The 21,295-nt window shown below is 43.3% G+C and overlaps 2 protein-coding genes across 4 annotated transcripts in view; both read left to right on the top strand.

The window, feature by feature from the left end:
• Window positions 1-4,620, top strand: part of MCU (mitochondrial calcium uniporter) — an 89,904-nt gene extending 85,284 nt beyond the window's left edge. The window contains exons 7-8 of one of the 2 annotated variants that reach the window (XM_082222203.1): window positions 626-742; window positions 2,654-4,620. In XM_082222203.1, coding sequence (XP_082078329.1) covers window positions 626-742; window positions 2,654-2,776 — 240 coding nt within the window. In that variant the 3' untranslated portion in view covers window positions 2,777-4,620. Of the gene's footprint in view, window positions 1-625; window positions 743-2,649 lie in introns of both variants that reach the window. The other variant, XM_082222204.1, reaches the window with a different exon arrangement.
• A 6,949-nt stretch (window positions 4,621-11,569) lies between these two features.
• Window positions 11,570-21,295, top strand: part of OIT3 (oncoprotein induced transcript 3) — a 32,904-nt gene continuing 23,178 nt past the window's right edge. The window contains exons 1-3 of one of the 2 annotated variants that reach the window (XM_082222086.1): window positions 11,570-11,831; window positions 15,956-16,330; window positions 19,242-19,352. In XM_082222086.1, coding sequence (XP_082078212.1) covers window positions 11,762-11,831; window positions 15,956-16,330; window positions 19,242-19,352 — 556 coding nt within the window. In that variant the 5' untranslated portion in view covers window positions 11,570-11,761. Of the gene's footprint in view, window positions 11,832-13,736; window positions 13,770-15,955; window positions 16,331-19,241; window positions 19,353-21,295 lie in introns of those variants that run through there. The other variant, XM_082222087.1, reaches the window with a different exon arrangement.

The following is a 21,295-nucleotide window of genomic DNA, read 5'->3' as shown; positions in this document are numbered from 1 at the left end:
GTGTTTCTCAGTTTTCACCATAGACTTTGCCAACAACCCTTTGCACCTCGGTTGTTGAATGTTTTGGAAGTCAAATGGTCTTCCAGAACGGATTACATTTGACAACCAGGGTTCCACTGCATAACATTCAATTTATAACAGATATAGCAACAGACATAACTCACTGAGCATTAGCTGAGATGAGCAAATTCCTCCATAAACCAAAGATATGTTTACTTCTGTTGCTCTGATGAACCACTGCACGGTTGTCGTTTTCAGAGTAGCAAAGGTGTCAAAACTTGCATGCTACTACATCCCAGAAGAGGCAAAAAGTTAAAAAACAAAACAAAACAAAACAAACCCCTTGCCATAGCTTAACTCCTTCACCTGAATCTAGCAATATGTAAAATGATAACTGGGTGATAGGCCAAAAAGACTTCACAGCTTATCACTCTTTAGCTGATAACCAGACTTGAGTTCATGGCTGTAGAAAAGCGTCAATATTCTGTTATGCATTTATTGCCCACTTCCTATATTTAGCCAATGCAAGTATTAATATTAATCAACAGTTTTATCCCCTTTCTTCAAAACCCTCATATATTAATGCCTTCCTTTTTTCTTTTTTATTCAATCTTTGATTGCACAGGAGTATGTATACCCAGATGCCAGAGACCGGCAGTACTTATTATTTTTCCATAAAGGAGCCAGAAAGACGCGCTTTGATCTAGAAAAATACAATCAACTCAAGGATGCTATTGCTCAGGTAATGAAAGTAATTTCAACTAACGGGGTTGGGGTGGGAAGATACCCTCCCATCCCATCCCAGTGTTGGATCTTGGTAACTGAGTGAGGCACTTTCCCACATTTTCTTATCACCATGTATTATGAAGCGCTGCGTATTATGGCAGGTGTTAATAATTCTGGCATAGATACTAAAGGTGGAATCCAACATTGTGCTCTTCCAGTCTGCCCTCTCCATCCCCCACACACCATTCTGAGGGTTCTCCCAACCCTTCCCCAAGCCAAATTAAGAGGCTGCAGAGGGCGGAAAGGGGGGAAATCCCTGCTGTACAAGTGGAAGTCTTTGGTCTCAAGGCTTCTGCTGAAAGTGCTGGTTAGGTGTATCCTGCCCTAGTTTAAATGACTTATTTGAACCTGCAACAGTGCAGGTGGGGAAATGGAAGTCCTAATTGTTGTCTTGCAGGGGCTGAAAGAGTAAATGTCTCTTGGGTGCCACGTTAAATGATTGAACACATCAAATCTCTCTTCTTCCCGGTGGATGATTATCAGTAGTTGCTACCAAACCTTAAACCTTTTGCCTACTGTTGGAGGCAGTTTCATGTAGCTGGCATGCCTCAGCTGAGAATCCAACATGTGCATCAATGTCATGTGATAGCTGAGTGACTAATGGCCATGTGAGGTGCCCATGGAATATGACCTAATCTTTCCATGGTTTATGGCTGTACAAATTACCTGCAGATGGTGAGTTTGTGGGACTCCCTTGGGTGGCTCACTGATGTTTATAGAAGAAGAGAACAAGAGTAGGGATGAGGAAATAGTCAGGGGCTGGCACTAGGATTGTATCTGATTTTTAGAGTTGCCAGGTGTCCATCATTTCCCCAGTCTAGTCAGTAAAACCACCTCTACCATGGTCTACAATTCCAACGAACTTTAGAATTGGCCCAATTGAGGGCTCTTCCTCTTAACACCATGGCTGCACATCTGGTACCTTGACCCTATTAGTGTTGGGCTTGCCAGCATTTTTTTAAACAGACTTGGCAAGCCTTCTTACATTTGTGAATGCTTTCTTTCTGCCCCTGACATTAATCTTGGATTCTATAGAATGCAGTGTTGTTCGTTGTATACAGGAAATAAGCATTATCTGGTGGGCGGTGCATGTGATCTCTAGGAGAGGGATAATCCATTTTTTCTGCCACTTTGGAAGTTACTGACTTCGCAATTGCTGCAACTGAAATTGCTAAGTCTTTGGGGTTAAGTGCTCAATCTACTTGGAGGGGGATTATTGCACTTAATTAGGGCTGGGTATTTTTTATTTCAGTTGGATATATGTAAATAATCATACAAATATTGTGCTTGTGTAATAATAATAATAATAATAATAAATTTTAATAAACCCATCTGGCTAGGTTTCTGGGCAGTTCCCAACCAAATATTAAAAACACGATAAAGCATCAAACATTAAAAACTTCCCTAAACAGGGCTGCCTTCAGATTTCTTCTAAAAGTCAGAACGTTGTTTATTTCCTTGAAATCTGATGGGAGGGCGTTCCGCAGAGCGGGCACCACCACTGAGAAGGCCCTCTGCCTGGTTCCCTGCAACCTCACTTCTCGCAGTGAGGGAACCGCCAGAAGGCCCTTGGAGCCAGACCTCAGTGTCCACGCTGAATGATGTTGGTTCAGATGGTATCATCTACTTATTTTTCATAACATTTCTATGAGTTATAACCTCAACAATAAAGAGATCACATTACCTTACAGCAGGAGTCGTTAACCTGTAACCCCCCAGATGTTACTGAGGGACAGAACCCATCATTCCTGACAACTGGCTGCGACTGATGGGACTTGTCATTCAGCAGCGTCTGGAGGGGTGTATTTCAGCACATTGTGGCGAAATGTGGTTCTTATAACTTTCTCCCCCCTTAATTTTCAGGCAGAATTGGATCTTAAGAGGCTTCGAGACCCCTTGCAGGTGCATTTGCCTGTCCGACAAATCAGCGATAAAGACTGACCAGCCCAGGTCCTCTGAACCCTGGCAGACTTGGCAAAACGGTTCATAGCTCTCGCCTCTTTAATTAAAGCATTGCTGGTGGAAGCTGGGAGGTCTTGCGGGGGTGGAGGGCTTTTTAATCATTCAAAGCAGAACAAGGACCATGGCTGGGGAGGGGTCAGTGTGTTCAACAAGAAGATCGGGCATTGTGGGATGTTAAGTCTTTTCAAAGGGCTTGACAAATACCATCACATTTAAACGTTCTTTCTTCCTGGATGAAAATATATATAAAAAAGTCGGCATTTCATAAACAGAATGTATAGGGGGCATATTTTTCCGGCTTTGCAGTGTCTGCCTCTTGATGATGCACCAGCAGCCTGCTCAGCTTTTTAAAAGACTTCTCCTCTTTCAAAATACCAATAATAAATAATAACAGTGCATCAAAAAAAGTGAAGAAGAAGGGAAAAAAGCACCATCTTATGAAACTATGGCTGCTGATCCAATTGGCCCTACATGAACATGCACTCTAGATTGGACCTAGTGTGTCTCTTTTGTAACCTTCATGTGAAACTGCTTTTTACTTTAAAAGAAAACGAAGCAGACTTTCTCCTTTATGGGACGATTACATCACTATAATCAGTTTTATCGATATCACAAGCGGAATAACCCTTGCCCTGAACGTTTGATAATTGACACTTTGAATGACTTCCTACATTCTTAAACTTGAACATGTCCCACTGCCCTGGATGTACTTCTAGATATAAATGGTGATATTGCATGAGAGAATTTTTCATATTCAGTCTTAAGGGAGGGAAGTCTCCCCCTACTCTTTCCACCCCAGAATCTGGTAGCGACCTGGATTAATCAAATCACAAAGGTTGGTTTAAACATATATCAAATTGGGTACTTGACTCAAAACCATGACTCTTTACAGAAAAAGCATTAGGACAGGTATAATTAAATGTGATGTTTGCATAGCAGAGTGAATGATGTGTCTTTCATGAAGTCACCTGGTCTGGAGACTTTGTCAAAGGCCTAGAGCAGAAGACCACAGAGTTCCACATTGGTTCACAAGCCCTCTCTTTCTTTGGTAGCTTTAAAAAGAACGCCCCGGTGCCTAGGAGCCAGGGCTTCTGCGGAGTAGCAGATTGCAAACTCCTTTTTTATTATTGTTGTTATTATTTTAAAAGTTGAGGAAATGGCACTCCATCACCCTCCACTTCTTGCAAACCAACTGGGCGGTTCCGCGCCCCCCCCCCTCCCCGCCGAGCGGATCTTGCATCCTGCATGGAGTGGAATCAGCCTTTTCTTATCATCCTGTGATAAATACTGTGGAGACAGGATGGAAGCTGCAGAAGGGCTCTAAGCTTAATTCGCAGAAAGGCCGGGTGTTTCCTTTCAGTTCACTACTTCTCACTGTGTCAAGGCAAGAGGCTCCCACTTTCTGGAGAAACCATGTTTTAAAGTGTACAAAATAAATATAAACCAGACGCCAGGTGCCTTGCAGATGTGGAAATGCAGACGGGACCGTTGCTGCCTCCTCTCACTCGATGGCATGTTGGACTGAATCGATGCATGTTCCAAGGTGTTTTTTCTTTCTTTCTCTCTCTCTCTCCCCCCACCTTTGTCTTTCTGTTCTCAATTACATTTTTGATTTTTGTTGGTTTTTTTAAAAAAAAACAAAAACAAACCTGTTTTATCCTCTTTGTACGCAGCATTTTAAAAAAGGAAGAAGATAAGCAGTCCTGTAGAGGAACATTTTATGTGTGTTTGGGGCGAGGGAGGGGCATGGAGAAAAAGTCCTTAAAAAATAAAGTAAAATACTGAACATGTGTAAAATCCTGTATCATTTATTAAATATGTATAAAAGAGCAATGTACTTCTGGAACAATAAATAACTATTCAGTTTTTGAACTGTTGTGTTGAAACTGATTTCTTCCCAGTTGAAAGGAGTGAATCGTTGTTTGCTAACTTTTGCCTGGCAGCCTGTATGGGCCTCTTTCATTTATGGATAAGCCCAAACCAAGATGTCTCATGCTTTACAAAAATCATACAGGGATGGTAGTTCTGTGTGGGAAACAACATTCATCCAATAGATCACAGTCCAATAGATCACATTCTCAGTGATTGTACCTCTTATGTACATGGAGTTGACGACCTGTATGCCAGTAATCATCACATAAGCACACAATTTCCTGTATGCAGTATAATCTCTGTTGTAACAGGCAGGCTTTTCCTCAACTGATAGATATCATTCTTGCCCTGGAATGGCAGTAAAGAAGAATGCCCTGCAATATAGCTTTGACCATAAACTTGAGATACAGAAGCTTAACTTAACCCATGGGTGAGGAATCTGTTGCTCTCCAGTTGTTGTTGGACTTAGAGTCATAGAATCGTAAGAGTTGGAAGGGACCTCGATGGTTTGATGTAGTCAAACCTTTGCAATGTAGGAATCACAACCGTTAAGGGATGATGGAAGTTGTGGCTCAGCAACACCTGAAGTTCCCCACCCCCTAACAGTGGAAGCGGGGACTTGTTCTATCAACCTGCACCTTCCTTATGCCTGCTGATCTCAGAGGAGGCTTCTGTACAGCTCTACGGTCAAAGGCAGATGGTGTGGTAGGATGTAGGTGCTGACCTGATGTCCTGACAGGTGAGTTGCTGCTACTTACCAGGAGAAGGAAGGAGGGTGGTGGCTGGTGCAGAAGGAGCACCAGATTGGCAGATGCATTTGCACCAGACTGACCTCGATAGTCCTTGCTCCTCCCAGGAAGCACCAGCCAACTCAACGGCTGAGAGGTCAAGAAAGTGTCTCCCACCGTACCAATCTGCAAATGACTACAATAAGATTGGATGTCAGGAAAACCCTTGCCCGTCATGTTGCAGTGCCAAATTCAAAACAAGTGAAAAATACTCGTTTATTACCTACACTATTGAGATTTCCACCGTGCTAGACATCTGGAGTTGTTTAGGAACCTGAGATGCTTTAGGGGGATAAAATAGACAAGGGAGCAATAAGATTAAGCACTGTCTTCCACCATAACACATCTTTCCTTCAAATTACACACTCCCAACACCTCTCTGCGACAGAAAGGATGTGTGAGCTAAGATTTGCGAGTTCAGTTGTTTAACTTGATCTTCCCTGGAAGTGGCTTTTAGAGGAAGGAAAAAGCACTGGCCCACAAATGCACTGAAAAATAAATGAATAAGCTGCCAAAACCTGCTCAAAACCAGTACATGACCTGCTGCCACATTACCAAGATACGCCTTTTGTTGTTGCCTCTTTTAAAATCTGTGAAGCAGGTGAAATGTTTTCAATAGTTGCTTTGACATTTTTCATTGTTGTTGTGAAGAAAAGCCTTGCTCTCTTTCCCTCCATTTTGCCAGAGCGCCTAGGCACCTATTTCCTAAATCTACAATCCCAGGATGGGTTCTGTCAAGCAGGAAGTCGAAGAAAAATGCAGTGGGGTTTTACATCAGCGAAAACCACCTTCACCTACCCCAGGGGGTGTCTACAGTCTCCCCAACTCTTAGCTAGTATCACACTACCTCAGGGGTCAGCAACCTTCTTCAGCCGTGGGCCGGTCCACTGTCCCTCAGACCATGTGGTGGGCCAGACTATATATTTTTTTTGGGGGGGGGGAATGAATAAATTCCTATGCCCCACAAATAACCCAGAGATGCATTTTAAATAAAAGCACACATTCTACTCATGTAAAAACACCAGGCAGGCTCCACAAATAACCCAGAGATGAATTTTAAATAAAAGGACACAGTCGACTCATGTAAAAACACGCTGATTCCCTGACCATCCGTGGGCCAGATTGAGAAGGCGATTGGGCTGCATCTGGCCCTCGGGCCTTAGGTTGCCCACCCCTGCACTACCTGGCCAAACGTGACCTGTGCTTTGATATTTAAAACCTCCAGCTGTCACTCAATCCATTGTTGGTGAGAAAGTCCTTAAAAACTGAGCTGCCTTTTGCCCTTTACATTCCATCGTAGGATCCATCTTCACTGACCATCAGAAAAACCTGCAACTGGCCACCTTTGCTGTGTTACTCATGAGGAGACCAGACACAGGTTTGTAACTAACTAGGTCAGCATTGGTCAGCTCCTTTTATTTTCAATCCGTTTTGTCCATTTGTCCTCTTCCTTTTTTGTTCTCAATAAAACGTCATATAATTTGGCTGCTGGGGTCTGACGTCAATGCCAAACTTTAGGATTCTGGTAATCACCCATGTGCCTAGGTTGTTTGGTTCATGCTACAGGCCATGGGAGTTGATAAGAGAGGCGCAGACTGCTCTGATTCCAGGGAGAGCTGGAGAGCCAGAAGCTGGTGCTACTCTCTGAGTAAACTGAGAGGGATCTGGCTGAGAAGTACCCACATTTTAGTACTTCCTTGGGTGCTCCAGAATTCTCTCCCATCCAGGGGCTTTCATATGGAAAGGTTGCAGGGCAGCAATAGCCGGATAGTTGAGGTGCAGCATGACTCCCCTACAAGGCAATTGTGCAACAGTTGTACCAACGCAGGCACTCCCCTCCTTCCCCTTATGTTACAAATTGCACCATCAAGCAGAATAATGCTAGGAAAAATGGCCACTGTTACATCTAAGGAGACCTCCATCTCCCAGTGTGCAACCTATCATGCCAGCTAGAGGTATAAGCAACAAACCAGCACTGCCCAGCTCACAGGAGGATTCCTTTAGCAGTACAGTAAGCCTCAAGTGCTTCATAATGCAATACAGGACCAGGATAGTGAGAGGTGTCGTCACTTGGTCCCAGGCATCCATCCTCCCCATTGAGATATGGGTTTAAAAGGCCAAGGAAATTTGTGGGTGTGCAACTAAGGTGTAGGCAACCCCAGTTTATGAAATTGCACATTACTGATCATGGACCACTGCTAAGGACTTGGCTTCCAGTTTCCTAGCACTGTGGAGCATGAGCCAACGTGTGAGAACCTTGACTCCAGTCTTAAACTGACATATTTATTATATGCATTTATGTATGTAGTAGCATTCTGTTACATGAGAACCATTTCCTGTTAAGTGTTCCAGCCGAAACACAGATTTCCACCTCAGTGAGAACTACGCCTTTGGTGAGATTACTTGCAGAGAGGTATGTACACAAATGTGTCAATGTGGCTGTTTCCCCATCTCCAGCAATCTTTCCCCCGACTTGGCTGTTGCCTACAATTAAAATCAGCAAAATGTTTCATTTCATGGCTGTAATCTGAAGATACCTGATTCCAGGATTTTTTATTATTATGTGGCATTGATCTAATACATTTGTGAATTATTAATATTCAGGCAAATATTCCATTTCAGGGTGTTTAAAGCTCTGTTGGAATTATAGCTTCCTGTCCACCTTTCCTTCTTTGCTCTGTGGTTGTGACAAAAAGTAACCTTTCAATAAATACCAAGGAAGACCTTCTCCTTTCCCAGGTACAGCCTTCTGCAAGAAATTATATATGCAGCCTGTTCTCTATTGGTGACTCCTATTGTGCTTGATAGGCAGTGCTATTTCTCTAGAAAAAGAGGTGCCAGAACTCACCATGAATGCCTCCCTTGTTCTCTTATAATGGCAATGGCGCCCACCTGAGATGTGCTGGAACTGAGTTCTGGTGAGTTCCAGCCGAAAAAAGCCTTGTTGATAGGCTGCGCTACTTTGACCTCCCTTTCTTCATCACTCCTTTTGCCTCTCATGCTATCTCTGTGTGGGCAGCCTACTGATGGGTACATCCCATAATATTAGTATTATTTAATAAATAATACCAATCACTTTATCTTGCCCAAGGCAGCTCAAAGCAAGCAAGCAACCAACCAACCAACGACATAAAAACCAATTGATGGGGGGTACATTTAAAACACGGGTGGCGCTGTGGGTTAAACCACAGAGCCTAGGACTTGCCGATCAGAAGGTCAGCAGTTCGAATCCCTGCGACGGGGTGAGCTCCCGTTGCTCAGTCCCAGCTCCTGCCAACCTAGCAGTTCGAAAGCACGTCAAAGTGCAAGCAGCTATATAGGTACTGCTCCGGCGGGAAGGTAAACGGTGTTTCCGTGCGCTGCTCTGGTTCGCCAGAAGCAGCTTAGTCATGCTGGCCACATGACCCGGAAGCTGTATGCTGGCTCCCTTGGCGAGATGAGCGCTGCAACCCCAGAGTCGGCCACAACTGGACGTAATGGTCAGGGGTCCCTTTACCTTTACCTTTACCCACATCCAGAAGACCACAGAAAGTTTAAGGCTAAAATGTTAGAGGTAAAACTGTGATGTATCCAGACCCTCCAAGTGTTCCTATTTTTCAGGGATGTCCCTGATTTGGAGAAGCCATCCTGGTTTCTGATTTGATCCCAGAATGTCCCACTTTTCCTTAGGATGTGCCTATTTTCATTGGAGAAATGTTGGAGGGAGGTATCCTACCTCTGAGCCATCTGAAGGCAATCCTGTATGGGGAAGTTTTTTTATATGTTTTATTTTTTTAAAAAAAATGTTAATGTTTTATTATTGTTCTTATATGTTGGAAGCTGCCAAGAATGGCTGGGGCAACCCAGTAAGATGTGTGGGGTATAAATAGTTAAATTATCATTATGAAATGGGGCGTCCCTATATTCATCGGAGAAATGTTGGAGGGTATGAATATATCCACAACCTCCACAATAAAGTATAAGGATGGGGCATTGAGGTGAGATTGTTAAGAGAGTTGAGTTTATTTCCCAATTCCATAACTTATCTGCTAATGGTTTCCCTTATTTTATCCATTTTTCTGCTTTGCTGCCTCAGCACTCCTTTGCTTTGGATTATTTTTTCCTTGTATCTATCTTTGGTTTTAGTAGTGTTTTAGTTAAAGGCAGGTGGTTTTATTCATGTATATTTTTAACTTTTGCCTGGATAGAATATGAGATCATAAATCCCCAGTGGAACTTGTTTACCAAAATAAGGTCTTCCTAGCTCCTTGACCCCCAGCAATCAATCTTAGAAGCATGTCCAAACTTATCTGGAATATGCAACCTTCAGTTGACTGGCGGCAAGGCCTTGCCATATGTGGCTGGTTCTTGGTGGCCTGAAATAGAGCTGCAGCAAAGTGCTGTTTCTCACATTTCCCTCTCCTGAACCAATGTGAAAGAATATTGTTTATGCAAAACGGGATAGCGAAAACGAGGCTGGCAAAGTTCCTTCAATTGGCTGTATAGATGCAGCAAATCAGGACAATTAAGATGGATGCCAGAAAATGGTTGTGCGTCTCTGGTAGAGAGGCACTGTGAAACTGCGGTTGTTTTTAATGTTCTGTTTTATGTATGTTTTAATGTGCTGTGGCACTATCTTGAACCAACAGGATATAAATGAATAAAGTGGATCCAAGGACAGTCTGAGGCACTGGCCAGTTTCAAGGAGGTGTGATAGAAGAGCTCTTGACAGAAGTACATTTGTGCTTATTCTGAAGCAAGTAACTGAACGGCCAATCCTTAAATCTGGCAGAGAAATCACTGGAGGCTAGGAATCTCACCATCAGCAGGTGATGGAGGGCAACGTTTCTGCACAGTTTTTGTCTTCGAGATTGGGCAAACGAGAGGCTGCTGACCCCTCTTATTCTAAGGGTTTCTCAATTGATCAACTACCCTGTAGTTACTACAGAGATACAACTAGTCAAAATGAATAATACCAGCCATCAAGCATGAGCTGGGGCAGGCAGTGAAGAGAAATAACATTTTATGTGTGTGCGTGCTTCAGATCAGAAATTCAGCTGAAAGTTGTCATTTTTTATTTTATTTGATCCTAAAACGAAGACTATATCAGCCTCCAACCACACATAACTTCCCTTGGCTGGCTGTACGGGTGCCCTTTCAATGGGAGTTTTATGTTTTGAACGCTGAAGTTCTTACTGCACACTCATTAGAGACCAAGGACACTTTCTAATGGTTGTGCCATAAGAACTTTGACCTTCCTTCTCACACCCCTTTTGCTAAATGGAGAAGACATTCGAATGAGAGCCACGAGTAACATTTTGATTTGCCCTTAGTGTACTCCATAAAATAGACAGACTGACCTTCCCCCGGTGTGGCTGAACAAGTAAACCTTGCTGAAGATGCTTCATTTGCTGCTGCTGCTGCTACATATATAATATGTCCAGCCACAAATTCATTTTGAGGTAAAAAAAATTATGAAACAATCTTTCAATTAAACAACAACAATGCACCCCTATTATGCTGTTTATGAACACCTGCTACCCCTGCCTCAGAAATTTATAACAGCAAATGAAGAAGAATACACAGCACTGAGTTAATAGCTGGAAGTGTAGAGGCTCGGAAAACAGAGCTGTGTCAACAAGGGCCCAAGAGTGTCTCTCCTTTCATTTGTGAAAGTGTGGGCGCCTCGCCCAGCTGTTCAGCCCTGAAGAGGGGCAAGGGACCTTAGTATGGCATCCCGCTAGCCTCCCTCAGTGGTAAGTTGGTCTCAGAGTATGGTCTGTTTTGCTCTATTTTGGCAGACGGGGGGGCGGGGGGGTTGAAGTCTCATTGTCTCTTGCTCTCCTATTTCCTCTGATTAAGACGCTTTGCTTGTCCTTTCCTCATGACAGGAAACAGAAAAAAAGGAGATAATAGCTAGGAGCCATCTTCCTTTCTTCCCACATCTCCACAGGATGCCTGGGTCTCCCTTCCTCAGTGGTCTTTCCAGATAAGATAGCAGGTGTGTCACTTTAGGGCACTTGGACAAGAAAACAATCAGAGGATGGGCTTGGAAACAAAATGAATGCATCTGCGTGTGGGGGAAATAACCCTCTTTGACTCTAAAAGGCAGAGCTGCTATGGGGCAGGTCAAGGCTGCCGTTGGGCTCTGCATTCCTTACAGCCTCTTCCTCTGATAAAACCTCCAGGACCCTTAACAGACTCTCTCTTCATGTGAGCTTGCTTCAGGACTCCAGAACCCATTTGGTGTGTCAAGGAGAGAGAGAGAGAGAGAGAGAGAGAGAGAGAGAGAGAGAGAGAATATACAGGTGAACCCAAGTTGCGTGCTTAAAAAGGATTATTTTGACAGAGCACGTGGTCTTGGTCCGAGGGGGATGTTCCTGTTTCTCATTTTGTCCTTGTACCTCCATGCTAAAGCACAGCCCTTGCAGGAGAACACAGTGGGTAAGTAGATGCAAAGCCATTTATTAGACACTTTGGCAGTCAGTGTTCTTGCAGTGACTTTGCCCTCCTTTTAGGTCTTTTTCCAGCCAAACTGAGCTGTAGTGAACATAGTCCAGAGTTAGTCCAAGGATCTTGCATTTCCTCTAACACTCGTTGCCCTGAATTTCTTACCGGTGGGAAAATGTGAGCCTTCCCCCAAATATTATGTTTGCCCTGTAAATCTCACAGGCACCTAAACCTAAATCCTAAATTTCTTTTTTTTTAAAGAGGCTATATTGGTTGACTTTACATGCTTTTGATCAGAATGATTATATTGTAGTTTTGTTTTTATATTTGATGTACCCTGTCCAAAGGGTGGGTTAAAAATGATACAGTTACTGCCTTGGATTCTAAGTTGCTTCTCTGTTTCATGCAAGGGAGAACCAACACCCCCTAAACAATATCCTACACCTTTCCCAAAGGACTACAAAAGTCCTAAGATGAAATGTATTTTGCTTGTGAGAAAGAAAATGAAATACGATTCTTTTCAAGAAATCGAAATATCCCCCCCCCAATCTAAACCGTCATGGCGTTGTCATAAAAACTTTGAGAGCTTCTCCTTCCTCTCCTCCACCTGCATCCCTGTGCCACCCCCCTCACAAATCTGATCTTGGGAATTTGGGGCTTAAGGATAGAGAAGAAGAACAGTTTCGCTGAGTCAGCAAATTATTCAAGTTGGCCAGCATCCTTGGATGTCACCCACTTTCTCAGCATCTGTAGAAGAGATTATCATGCTCCCATTCACCACTAAGACAGAATCTGCTCCGTGGTGGACTTTGAATCACAGGTATGCATGGGACACCAAATTCTTAATTTGGGTTCTGAGGCATAACTTCAAATGTGGTAGTGATGTTGAGAAATTCCTGTGGCAGGAGGTAAAATTCAAACAGATACTAACACCCCATTCTTGGATCCACCAAGAGGCTAACATTCAAACCATCACACAATGTTGGCTATATGATTGCATTGTGTATTTTCCCACCATGGAGCAAGAACTTCTGTGGATGGTGTGTTTGTGTGTATGTTGACTTTGATTAAGAAAATGTCATAAGCATAGACACAGAGAAATACATACACAGAGCTGCATTCCAAGGTGGATTTTTTTTTTTAAGCCAGGAGATCAATTGTGGATTCTCCTGTATAACGTGTCCATTAATTCTTATGAGTGTGAATTGCAGCCACTGCAATATCTATAATCAAGTGAAGCAAGAATAAACAGTCAGCAATCACATTTCGTCTGTGTCCAAGTTGTTTTCTCATTAGGTTAAAATGCATATTCTTATTTTCAAATGGTGCTACAGACATTGCAGAATTCCTAAAATTTGGGTTAAATAATGCAACAGTAGCAGGAGAAGCCCAGTGGGAAATAAAGCATCAAAAGGTAGAAAAACTCGATTTGTTCAGTTTTGCTGTGTGCCTAGCCAGAACAATTGCCTTCTTTAAGAGTGAGGATAGTGAAAAGTAATGGATTTGCCTAAGTCAGAAAAATATTAGCATAAATCCTGCTTTAATTGTGGACCTGACCAGTCATGGTTAACTGGTGCTTAATCAGGTGTTAAATATATGCAAAGATTTAAGCTGCAAACTTTCACTGCAGAAGCTGCTGGGGGAAGATTAAATACAGGCCTGATGAAAAGTGAAATGAATATTTTTATTACATTCTTCTCTCTGGTGGCTTCCACTTTAAATCTCTATGAAATCCTGCTTCTTAGGAACAGGTTGACTCAGATGCCCTTTGTACATACACAAAGCTCCCACTGCAGGCAACAGCACTTGTGTATGATCAATAAATAGATGGTGCTTAAATGAGATATCTCACCATCATCCAGTTAGAAGAACTTTATTACAACAGGAGATGCAAGCAGAGATGGAGGGCATGGAAAGAACCCGCCCTTGAAGGTAGTTCATCAGCTTTACCTGGTGCAGAACTGTGGTGCATTTACGAAGAAGGAAGGGTCACAAGGAAAGTAGCACCACTTTCGTCATATCTATTCTGTGCTGACTGTTTGTGGTTAGCTCTCAGGTTTGTACTGTGTATCACCTTTAAAACATCTGGGCTCTGCATCCTTAAGAAACTAGCCTCCCGTGAGGTCCTTTCCAGACCTGCAGATCAGAGGGAGAAGGAGGTTGCTTGGAACACGCAGGAGGTCCTTTTCTGTGATGGCATCCACACCCTCTAGGCTTTGATGCCTACTGAGATCCACCAAGTCACCATGTTATAGTCTTTCCACCGCTAGCTGAAAGCATTCCTATATGCAAGACCTTTCCTTGGCTATAAAAGGATTGGTGCTGTTGTATTCTGTTTTAGTTATTGCAGTTTTCATTTTTGGTTTTATATATATTTTATCATGTTTTGAATATCATTTTTTTGCTCTGTGTGTGTGTGTGTGTGTGTGTGTGTGTGTGAAACTCTAAGCAAATTATTAACATAATAAGGACCAGGGCTGGTCTTTAAGATCTATGAAGACCTTTAAATACTAGGGAACAGAAAGTATGTAGAAAATTGGTTTGCAAGGTGAGGGAGAACTCCAAGTCATTGGGCCCGATGGCAGCATGAGTCAAGTGTTCTGCTCTGAACTGGGGAGATCAAAGCCACTCTCATGAACCATTGTCAAGGAGAGCACCATTCTGCCTAGCAGAAAGCACAGACACAAAGAAACAGCAGCTTAGAGACCTATTTTAATCTCTTCTTACTGGCAGGAGGCAAGCCAGAGAATGAAGAGGAAGGGCCCAATGTATATGCCAGGGCAAGGAAAGGTGACAGAGAAGACAGCCTCCCAGGATGAGGCAGAGACATTGCAAGACAATTTCTAAGTGCAAGTTTACTGTGGGCCAGCACTATAAAGCCCCCTTTGTAAAATATGATAAGTTTTAAAATTAAAATATAGTGGTGAGTGGGTAGGGGATAATATTGCTTTGCTGGAAAATAGTCCCAGGTCACAAGAGTAGCCTTTGGTACCCAAAGGTATTATTTGATTAAAACGTTTAGGATGAAATACTGTGGTCCCTGGAAAGCCATCTCAGGTGCCATTGGAAAAGCACGCCCACTGCTGGGATTCCTCCCTAGGAACTTTCCACCGTCATGGGTGCTTCACAGGGGGTGGGATTTCAGCAGGGGTGTGTGCTGGCAATAGCCGCAAATCTGCAGGGTCCTAGGTTCCTTCATTGTTTCTCAACGTCCACTCCCCTAGCAGAGCCAGAAACTACATCAACCCAAGAGCAGACCATTGTAGGGAATTAAAAAAGGTGTTTGGTGAGGTATCCCTCTCCTTAAATGGGAAATAAGTCTAATGGCTAGATCCAGTACATGAGATCATTTTATGCAGCCCTCAGAGCCCCTACTAAATTTTAACCAAGTTCAATAAAATAATAAAATAATAATGGTTTGCTAAGGAAGGGGAGGGGGGAATGTGTGGCATTAAAGTATCTTGAAATGATTTAACAACAACAAAACCCTACAAAAACAATTACAGCAAATATATATATATATATATATAAGCCAATTGCAACATAAACACAGACTGGAACAAAAGGCTTGTTTAAAAAGAGAGACCTTCAGCAGGCACCAAAAGGACAAGAGATGTTTAACAGGAGGCACGTTTGAAGGGGAGGTGCTCTCATGATAAAGGCCCGATTCCTACATTGTACAGGATGGACCTCCTGATGAGATGTTATCTGCAGGGGGTTCTCTCTCCTGCAGAGCACAGCGATTGGCTGGGTATATAAAAGGAGAGAGGATTGCATCTCTTTTAATGGAATTGTCTGTAATGTGTAACTTAATGGGTGTTAGCTTGTAAATGGGAGGCTGCGCTGGAGTGCACATGCTCTGCAAGGGAGAAGAGCTTCCTGCTTTGTGGGTATCAGCTTTACAATGAGGTTGAGGGCAGTTTGTGACTCTGAATCAAAGGTCAGTCCTGGGTCTGAGTTGCTGTGTGGAGGATATAATGCGCTCCAAAATACAGAATTTGGCCCTCTCTGCCTTAGGCGACTGATTATTTGTCTTTTGCTAATCTTCGTTTCACAAGGCTTTCCCCACATATTCTTGGCCTGTACACTATTGTTCTTTTGCTCTTTCCATGTTGCAGCTCTTGATCCTTGCTCTGCCTACATCAGTCTGAATGAACCTTGGAGGAACACCGAACACCACTTCAACGGCTCTCACGACCAGCCCGAGTGTGACAGCCATGTGGACGGGGAATGGTACCGCTTCACTGGGATGGCTGGCGATGCCATGCCCACCTTCTGCATCCCGGAAAACCACTGTGGTACCCATGCTCCAATATGGCTAAATGGTAGCCACCCTCAGGAGTCAGACGGCATTGTCCAGAGGCAGGCCTGTGCAACCTTCAATGGAAACTGCTGCATGTGGAACACAACGGTGGAGGTCAAGGCCTGCCCAGGAGGCTATTACGTCTACCAGTTAACCAAGCCCAGTGTCTGCTTCCATGCCTACTGTGGGCGTAAGTGACCCCCAAAGCTTCTTTAGTTGTAAAGAGGGGTTCCCCTTGGGCATATAATGCCTACAATTTAAATAAAGTTCTACGGTACCTGTGTTGTCGTGTATGAAAAATCCCTTCGTTCAATTGTTGATTTCACCGTGGGGACTTCTCATATAAAGCTGTGTTCATTCATATATATAAAAAATATAGAACAAAGCTCCCCCTCCTTCCTCAAGCAATTTAAAGCTGGATTTCCAGTTCATCTCTGCATCCCCAGGCAATCTAGTTAATAGCTTCCTGTTGCGTTATTCATTGGTATTTATAGTTTATCACTGAGAAATCTATTTTAGTAATTTATTTCTTCTGGAAAACAATTCCCCCTTGTGCACTGCAATCAGCTGAGGAGGCCTCCTTTTTATGGTGGGACTAGAAAGGCCTTTCTGAAATGGCATCCTCTTGCTGGAACTCTTTCCTAGAGAAGGGCAGCTGGCTTCATCCCCTTGTGAACTTCTGGAGGTGTGGCCAAGACCTTCATTTTAAGGAAAGCTTTTGCATTGCTGGATTACTTCATGAGATAGTTTGCTTGTTTTTAGCTGTCTTGTGTGTTTTATACAGCTCTGTTGTTTTGGCTCTTTTTGTAAGTGTATAAGTTGCTGCACATTTGAGACACAAATCTGCTTTGTGTCTTGGGAATATGTCTGTTCCTATGAAATCTGATCATGGATCTCCAACATGCTATCAGTTTGCCCTTAAACTGGAGAAGACTTGGGTTCAAATTGATGCCCAACCATGAATCTCACTAAGTTATTTTCCTAGCTCTCAGTGAAATCTACCTCACCGTGTTTGTGTGTTTACAATTTGGATGGTAAGGGACCACATAACCTGTCCTGAATTCCTTAGGATGTTGCTGGACTACAATTCCGATCATCCCTGGTCATTGACTATGCTGGCTGGAACTGGTTAGAGTTCTGAATGAGTCTCATAACACTCAGAGGGCAATAGATTTCTCATCCCTGTTTCGAGAGCACCTAAAGTAACTTTTTAAATACTGGCCTATTTTCTAATCTGTATCACTGCTCTCAATTGACAGATGTTATTGCTGAACACATTTCTTGTACAACTGACTGAATTAAACTGACACTTTAAAAGAAAGGAGTTAATTTTCTTAAAAGCTGAATAAAACACTCCCTTCCTCCCAGATAATAAAAAATCATTTTTATTGCATTGACGACAAATCCAGCCTTCTGTTCTGGCTCTTACCTTGAAAGTGAAATACACACGGACTGGCTTTGATACAGTGATCATGTCAGTTTGATTTATTCAACGCACAAGGCCATACAACGTGCCCTCAGCCACCGCCTCCAATCATAAAATCTGCGAGTTGTTAAATAATCCCGAGGCACTGACAACTGGATTTCTATTGCAAATAAATGTTGGAGCTATTTGGGATTCCTGCAAATCAGGAATGCGAAAGATGCAAACTGTATGATGTCACCTTTAAAAAATGCCTCACCTTGGAAAATGTTTTCCTGAAGACAAATGTATTGATTTTCTCCTTTCATGCTCAAAACCTTTTCAAACTGAGGTTGCACAGATTAAGGGTTTTGCCAGTACTAGGATCAAATCAATACAGACTCCATGGCTCAGGGAGGGTCAGTATTTGGGCACCAGTGTTTTAATAGCCATACCAGTCAGAGAATTTCAGCTGGATGAGCTTTTCAGATCCAACTGCTTCAACTGATATTGAGGAATCATCCCTGCTGAAAACAAAACAACACAACCCAGAATAATCAGAATATATCCTCAGAAATATTCTTTTCAACGTGTTACAAAATTGTTCCCACCACAATTTAAGTAGGATATTGACAAGCTGGAACGTGAGCAAAGGAGGGTGACCAAGTTGATAAAGGAGCTGTAAACGAAGCCTTATGAGGAAAGGTTGAGGGAGTTGGGTATGCTTAGCCTGGATAAGAATAGACACAGAGGAGGTAAGGTAGCCATCTTCAAATATCTACTGCTGTAGTGCCTGATTCAGACATACAAGCATAGCACTGTTGCATCTAGTTCAGCCCTTCACTTGCACCCTATTAATGTAACTGTGAATATGGAAGGTAATTGCGTGTTCAGACCCAGAGACCTCCCCTCTAAATAAATTCACAGATGACTCAAATTTTAGTTTTGGTTTTTGGCAGAATTTAGGCCACAACTTTATTGATTACAGAAGGTGAGTGGTTGCATAAGCTCTGGTTCAACTAGTTCCCTGCACCCTTGCAGGCAGTGCTGACCCAGGGCACCAGCATAGGTCAGCTAAGGGTGAACACCTGGGAAGGCGAAAAGCCGGGTACAGACTCTGTTCACCACCCAGATGCCCCCCTGGACTCAGGTACGGGCACAACCCCCTCTCAGGGGTTGACCAAACCAATTGAGTTCCTGGATTCCTTTAACAGAATACCCTTCACATAGGGATGGTGAGACTGCTCCCCCATCCCTATCACCTGAATCAGTGCCTATCCGCAACCCTACAAATTGTGATGATTTGCTATGCAGCAGGCAAAACCAAATGGCAACAGCCAAGTGAGGAAATTCTTGCCGTGCTCCTGTCCCAACAACAGACAACACATGAAGGCATAGCAAGGTCAAAGCACAATGCCCTAAAAATAGGGAGAGGTGGGCGGGTGTTCTGAATGCATGAGCCATGCATGGGTCACGTGCATGGGTATAAATAGGTCCCTCGATCCATTTGGACTGCGCCCCATTGGTCAGATTGAACCCAACATCGAGTGACCTACCAATCGGGTGTTGTGGCTAACCAATCAAACCCACCCACAACACAGGGGGTCAGTCTCCAGGTCTCACCGCAACACCTGCCCTCTTTTAGGGAGGGCACGATTTACTCCTGTATCTTTAACAATCCTCTTTTGTAATTCTGCAGATTTCTACGACATCTGTGACATGATAGATTGCCGGGGCTCTTGTTTGGACACTGGAGACTGCACATGCTCTTTAGGAACAATATTGGGACCTGACGGACAGACCTGCCTTGGTAAGGAAAGACGCAGAAGAGGAGACAAAAGAAGCAAAAGGGAAGTATCAAGGCGGTGGAGAGAGAGAGAGAAGAAATGAGCAAGTAGCTGAAGGATTCCCCCTCTGCTGTTTTATAATTCTGTTCGTTTGCTAGTGGAAATACAAGCCATCGGGAATAATCAGTGTATGAGAATGGACTGGAAAACAACCACTACAGAAATAAAGAGGGAAAAGTTAGGAAACAAACAAGAACATAGGAGTAAAAAAAAGAAAACATCTTAAAAATGCACTGCGTCGTGAATCTTAGCTACCCATACTGTAAATCCTTTGTAAATAGACCTGTGCAAAATACAGAATAGGAACAGTTCAATAGTCAAAGGTTGGAATAAACCAATTTCTCTTAAGGTCTAGGTGCTTTCCCAGTAATCTGCCTTTCCTCTCTCTGGCACAGCATGGGCACAGGCATCCAGGAGATCTGCTCTAACCACAGAGCCAGTGTACTTACGTGGACAGTCCAAATATGTAAAGTCCTATGCGCATAGGGCACAAACAGATTGGCTGTCTCCATATGGGGAGTGGAGAGTGTGGCTGTGCTCCAGCGCTGGATCAGACTTTTCAAATACGGTCCATACTGGCCCAGAGCAAATACCAAAACTGAATTGCAGCAACCCCAACCCAATGAATGTGCAATCACTAAACTGGGTGTTGGGCCAGCACAAACTGTTTGCGTTTAAGTTTGTTGTTGCACCCTTGGAAAACCCGAAGAGATCTCAGCTTGCAGAGGGGAAAAGCGGACGAAGGCAATATTTTAGGAGGGCTGCGCATTGTTTCCATGCTGCCATGATTACATCCATGGCTTAATTATCCTGGTATCTTGGAAACTGTGCAGAAGCATCTAAAACCTCAGTGTCAGACAGTAAATGCTTAGAGCCAGTCAAAGGGCAGAAGCTTTGCTTGCAAAGACCAAATAACATCTCAAGGTTAGTGTAAAGCTAGTCTCATACATATTCACAATCCCAGCACACACCTGCCTCTCATTCGAGACTTTTCCTCTGCTGATCTGTTCAAGTCCTCTCTCACTCAGGGTCAGGTCGTCTCTTATGTGCCTGCAGCTACCAGGGCCGGCCCATTCATGAGGCAAGGTGAAGCAGTGGAAGCCAAAGAGGCAGTGCTCCCAAGAGTGCCCAGCTGGCCCGGCCTCCTTTGCAAGAAGCAGCAGTGCCTGTTTCATAATAATAATACCTAATTTGCACTTCATGAACCAGTCTGTGAACTGAAACACAGCTGCAATTTGAAATTGGCAACTTCTCCTTGTTTTGTGAGGCAGTTCTCCAGCAAATAAGCATGGATTAAAATGCATATATTAGGGAAACTCTATTAATGCAATCCTCTCATTCTTCTGCCTGAGATCTCTGAGGCTTACTCGCCTTCCTAATTATTTTCCTGAGTTCTGCATAATAACAACTTCAGGTATATTTCAAAAACCATTGCCTTCCTCCTTCCCACATTCTCAAGTTTTCCTTCTGCATTCCCTGTTTCCGAATTGAGGATCCTGGGGAATCTAGCCAGATTGGGGTCTGGCAATGCCACCACAGCATTGAGCACCATCATCTGAGAGGTCTTTCATCAATCAAGTTAACTGGTTTAGCTTTTCATTCAACATGCGGTTCCCTGGCTATATGCTATGAATCTTAATTCTCAGCAGCTCTTTCTGAAATTCTTTTCTTCAAGTTTCTTAAGTTACTGCAGCAATCTTCAAGCCTTTTATGGCTTGTAAAGTTTGGATCAATGCCACACTGCCTACTAGCGTGAGCTCTGGTAAATAGCAGCTCTTCTTTTAAAAAGCTTTTGAAGATCTGGGGTTGCTTTCAGATGAGCATTCGTCATTCTGATGTTTACTGAGCGTTCAACCTGATCTGTATATGCAAAGTTTGTGGGGAGGTTAGATGGTGCCAGCTATTT

Source organism: Podarcis vaucheri (genome assembly GCF_965113315.1).
Source record: "Podarcis vaucheri genome assembly, chromosome: 5".
Lineage (NCBI taxonomy): Eukaryota > Metazoa > Chordata > Lepidosauria > Squamata > Lacertidae > Podarcis > Podarcis vaucheri.
The sequence above is the reverse complement of the archived record's forward strand: the minus strand, read 5'-3'. Positions and strand labels throughout refer to the sequence as shown.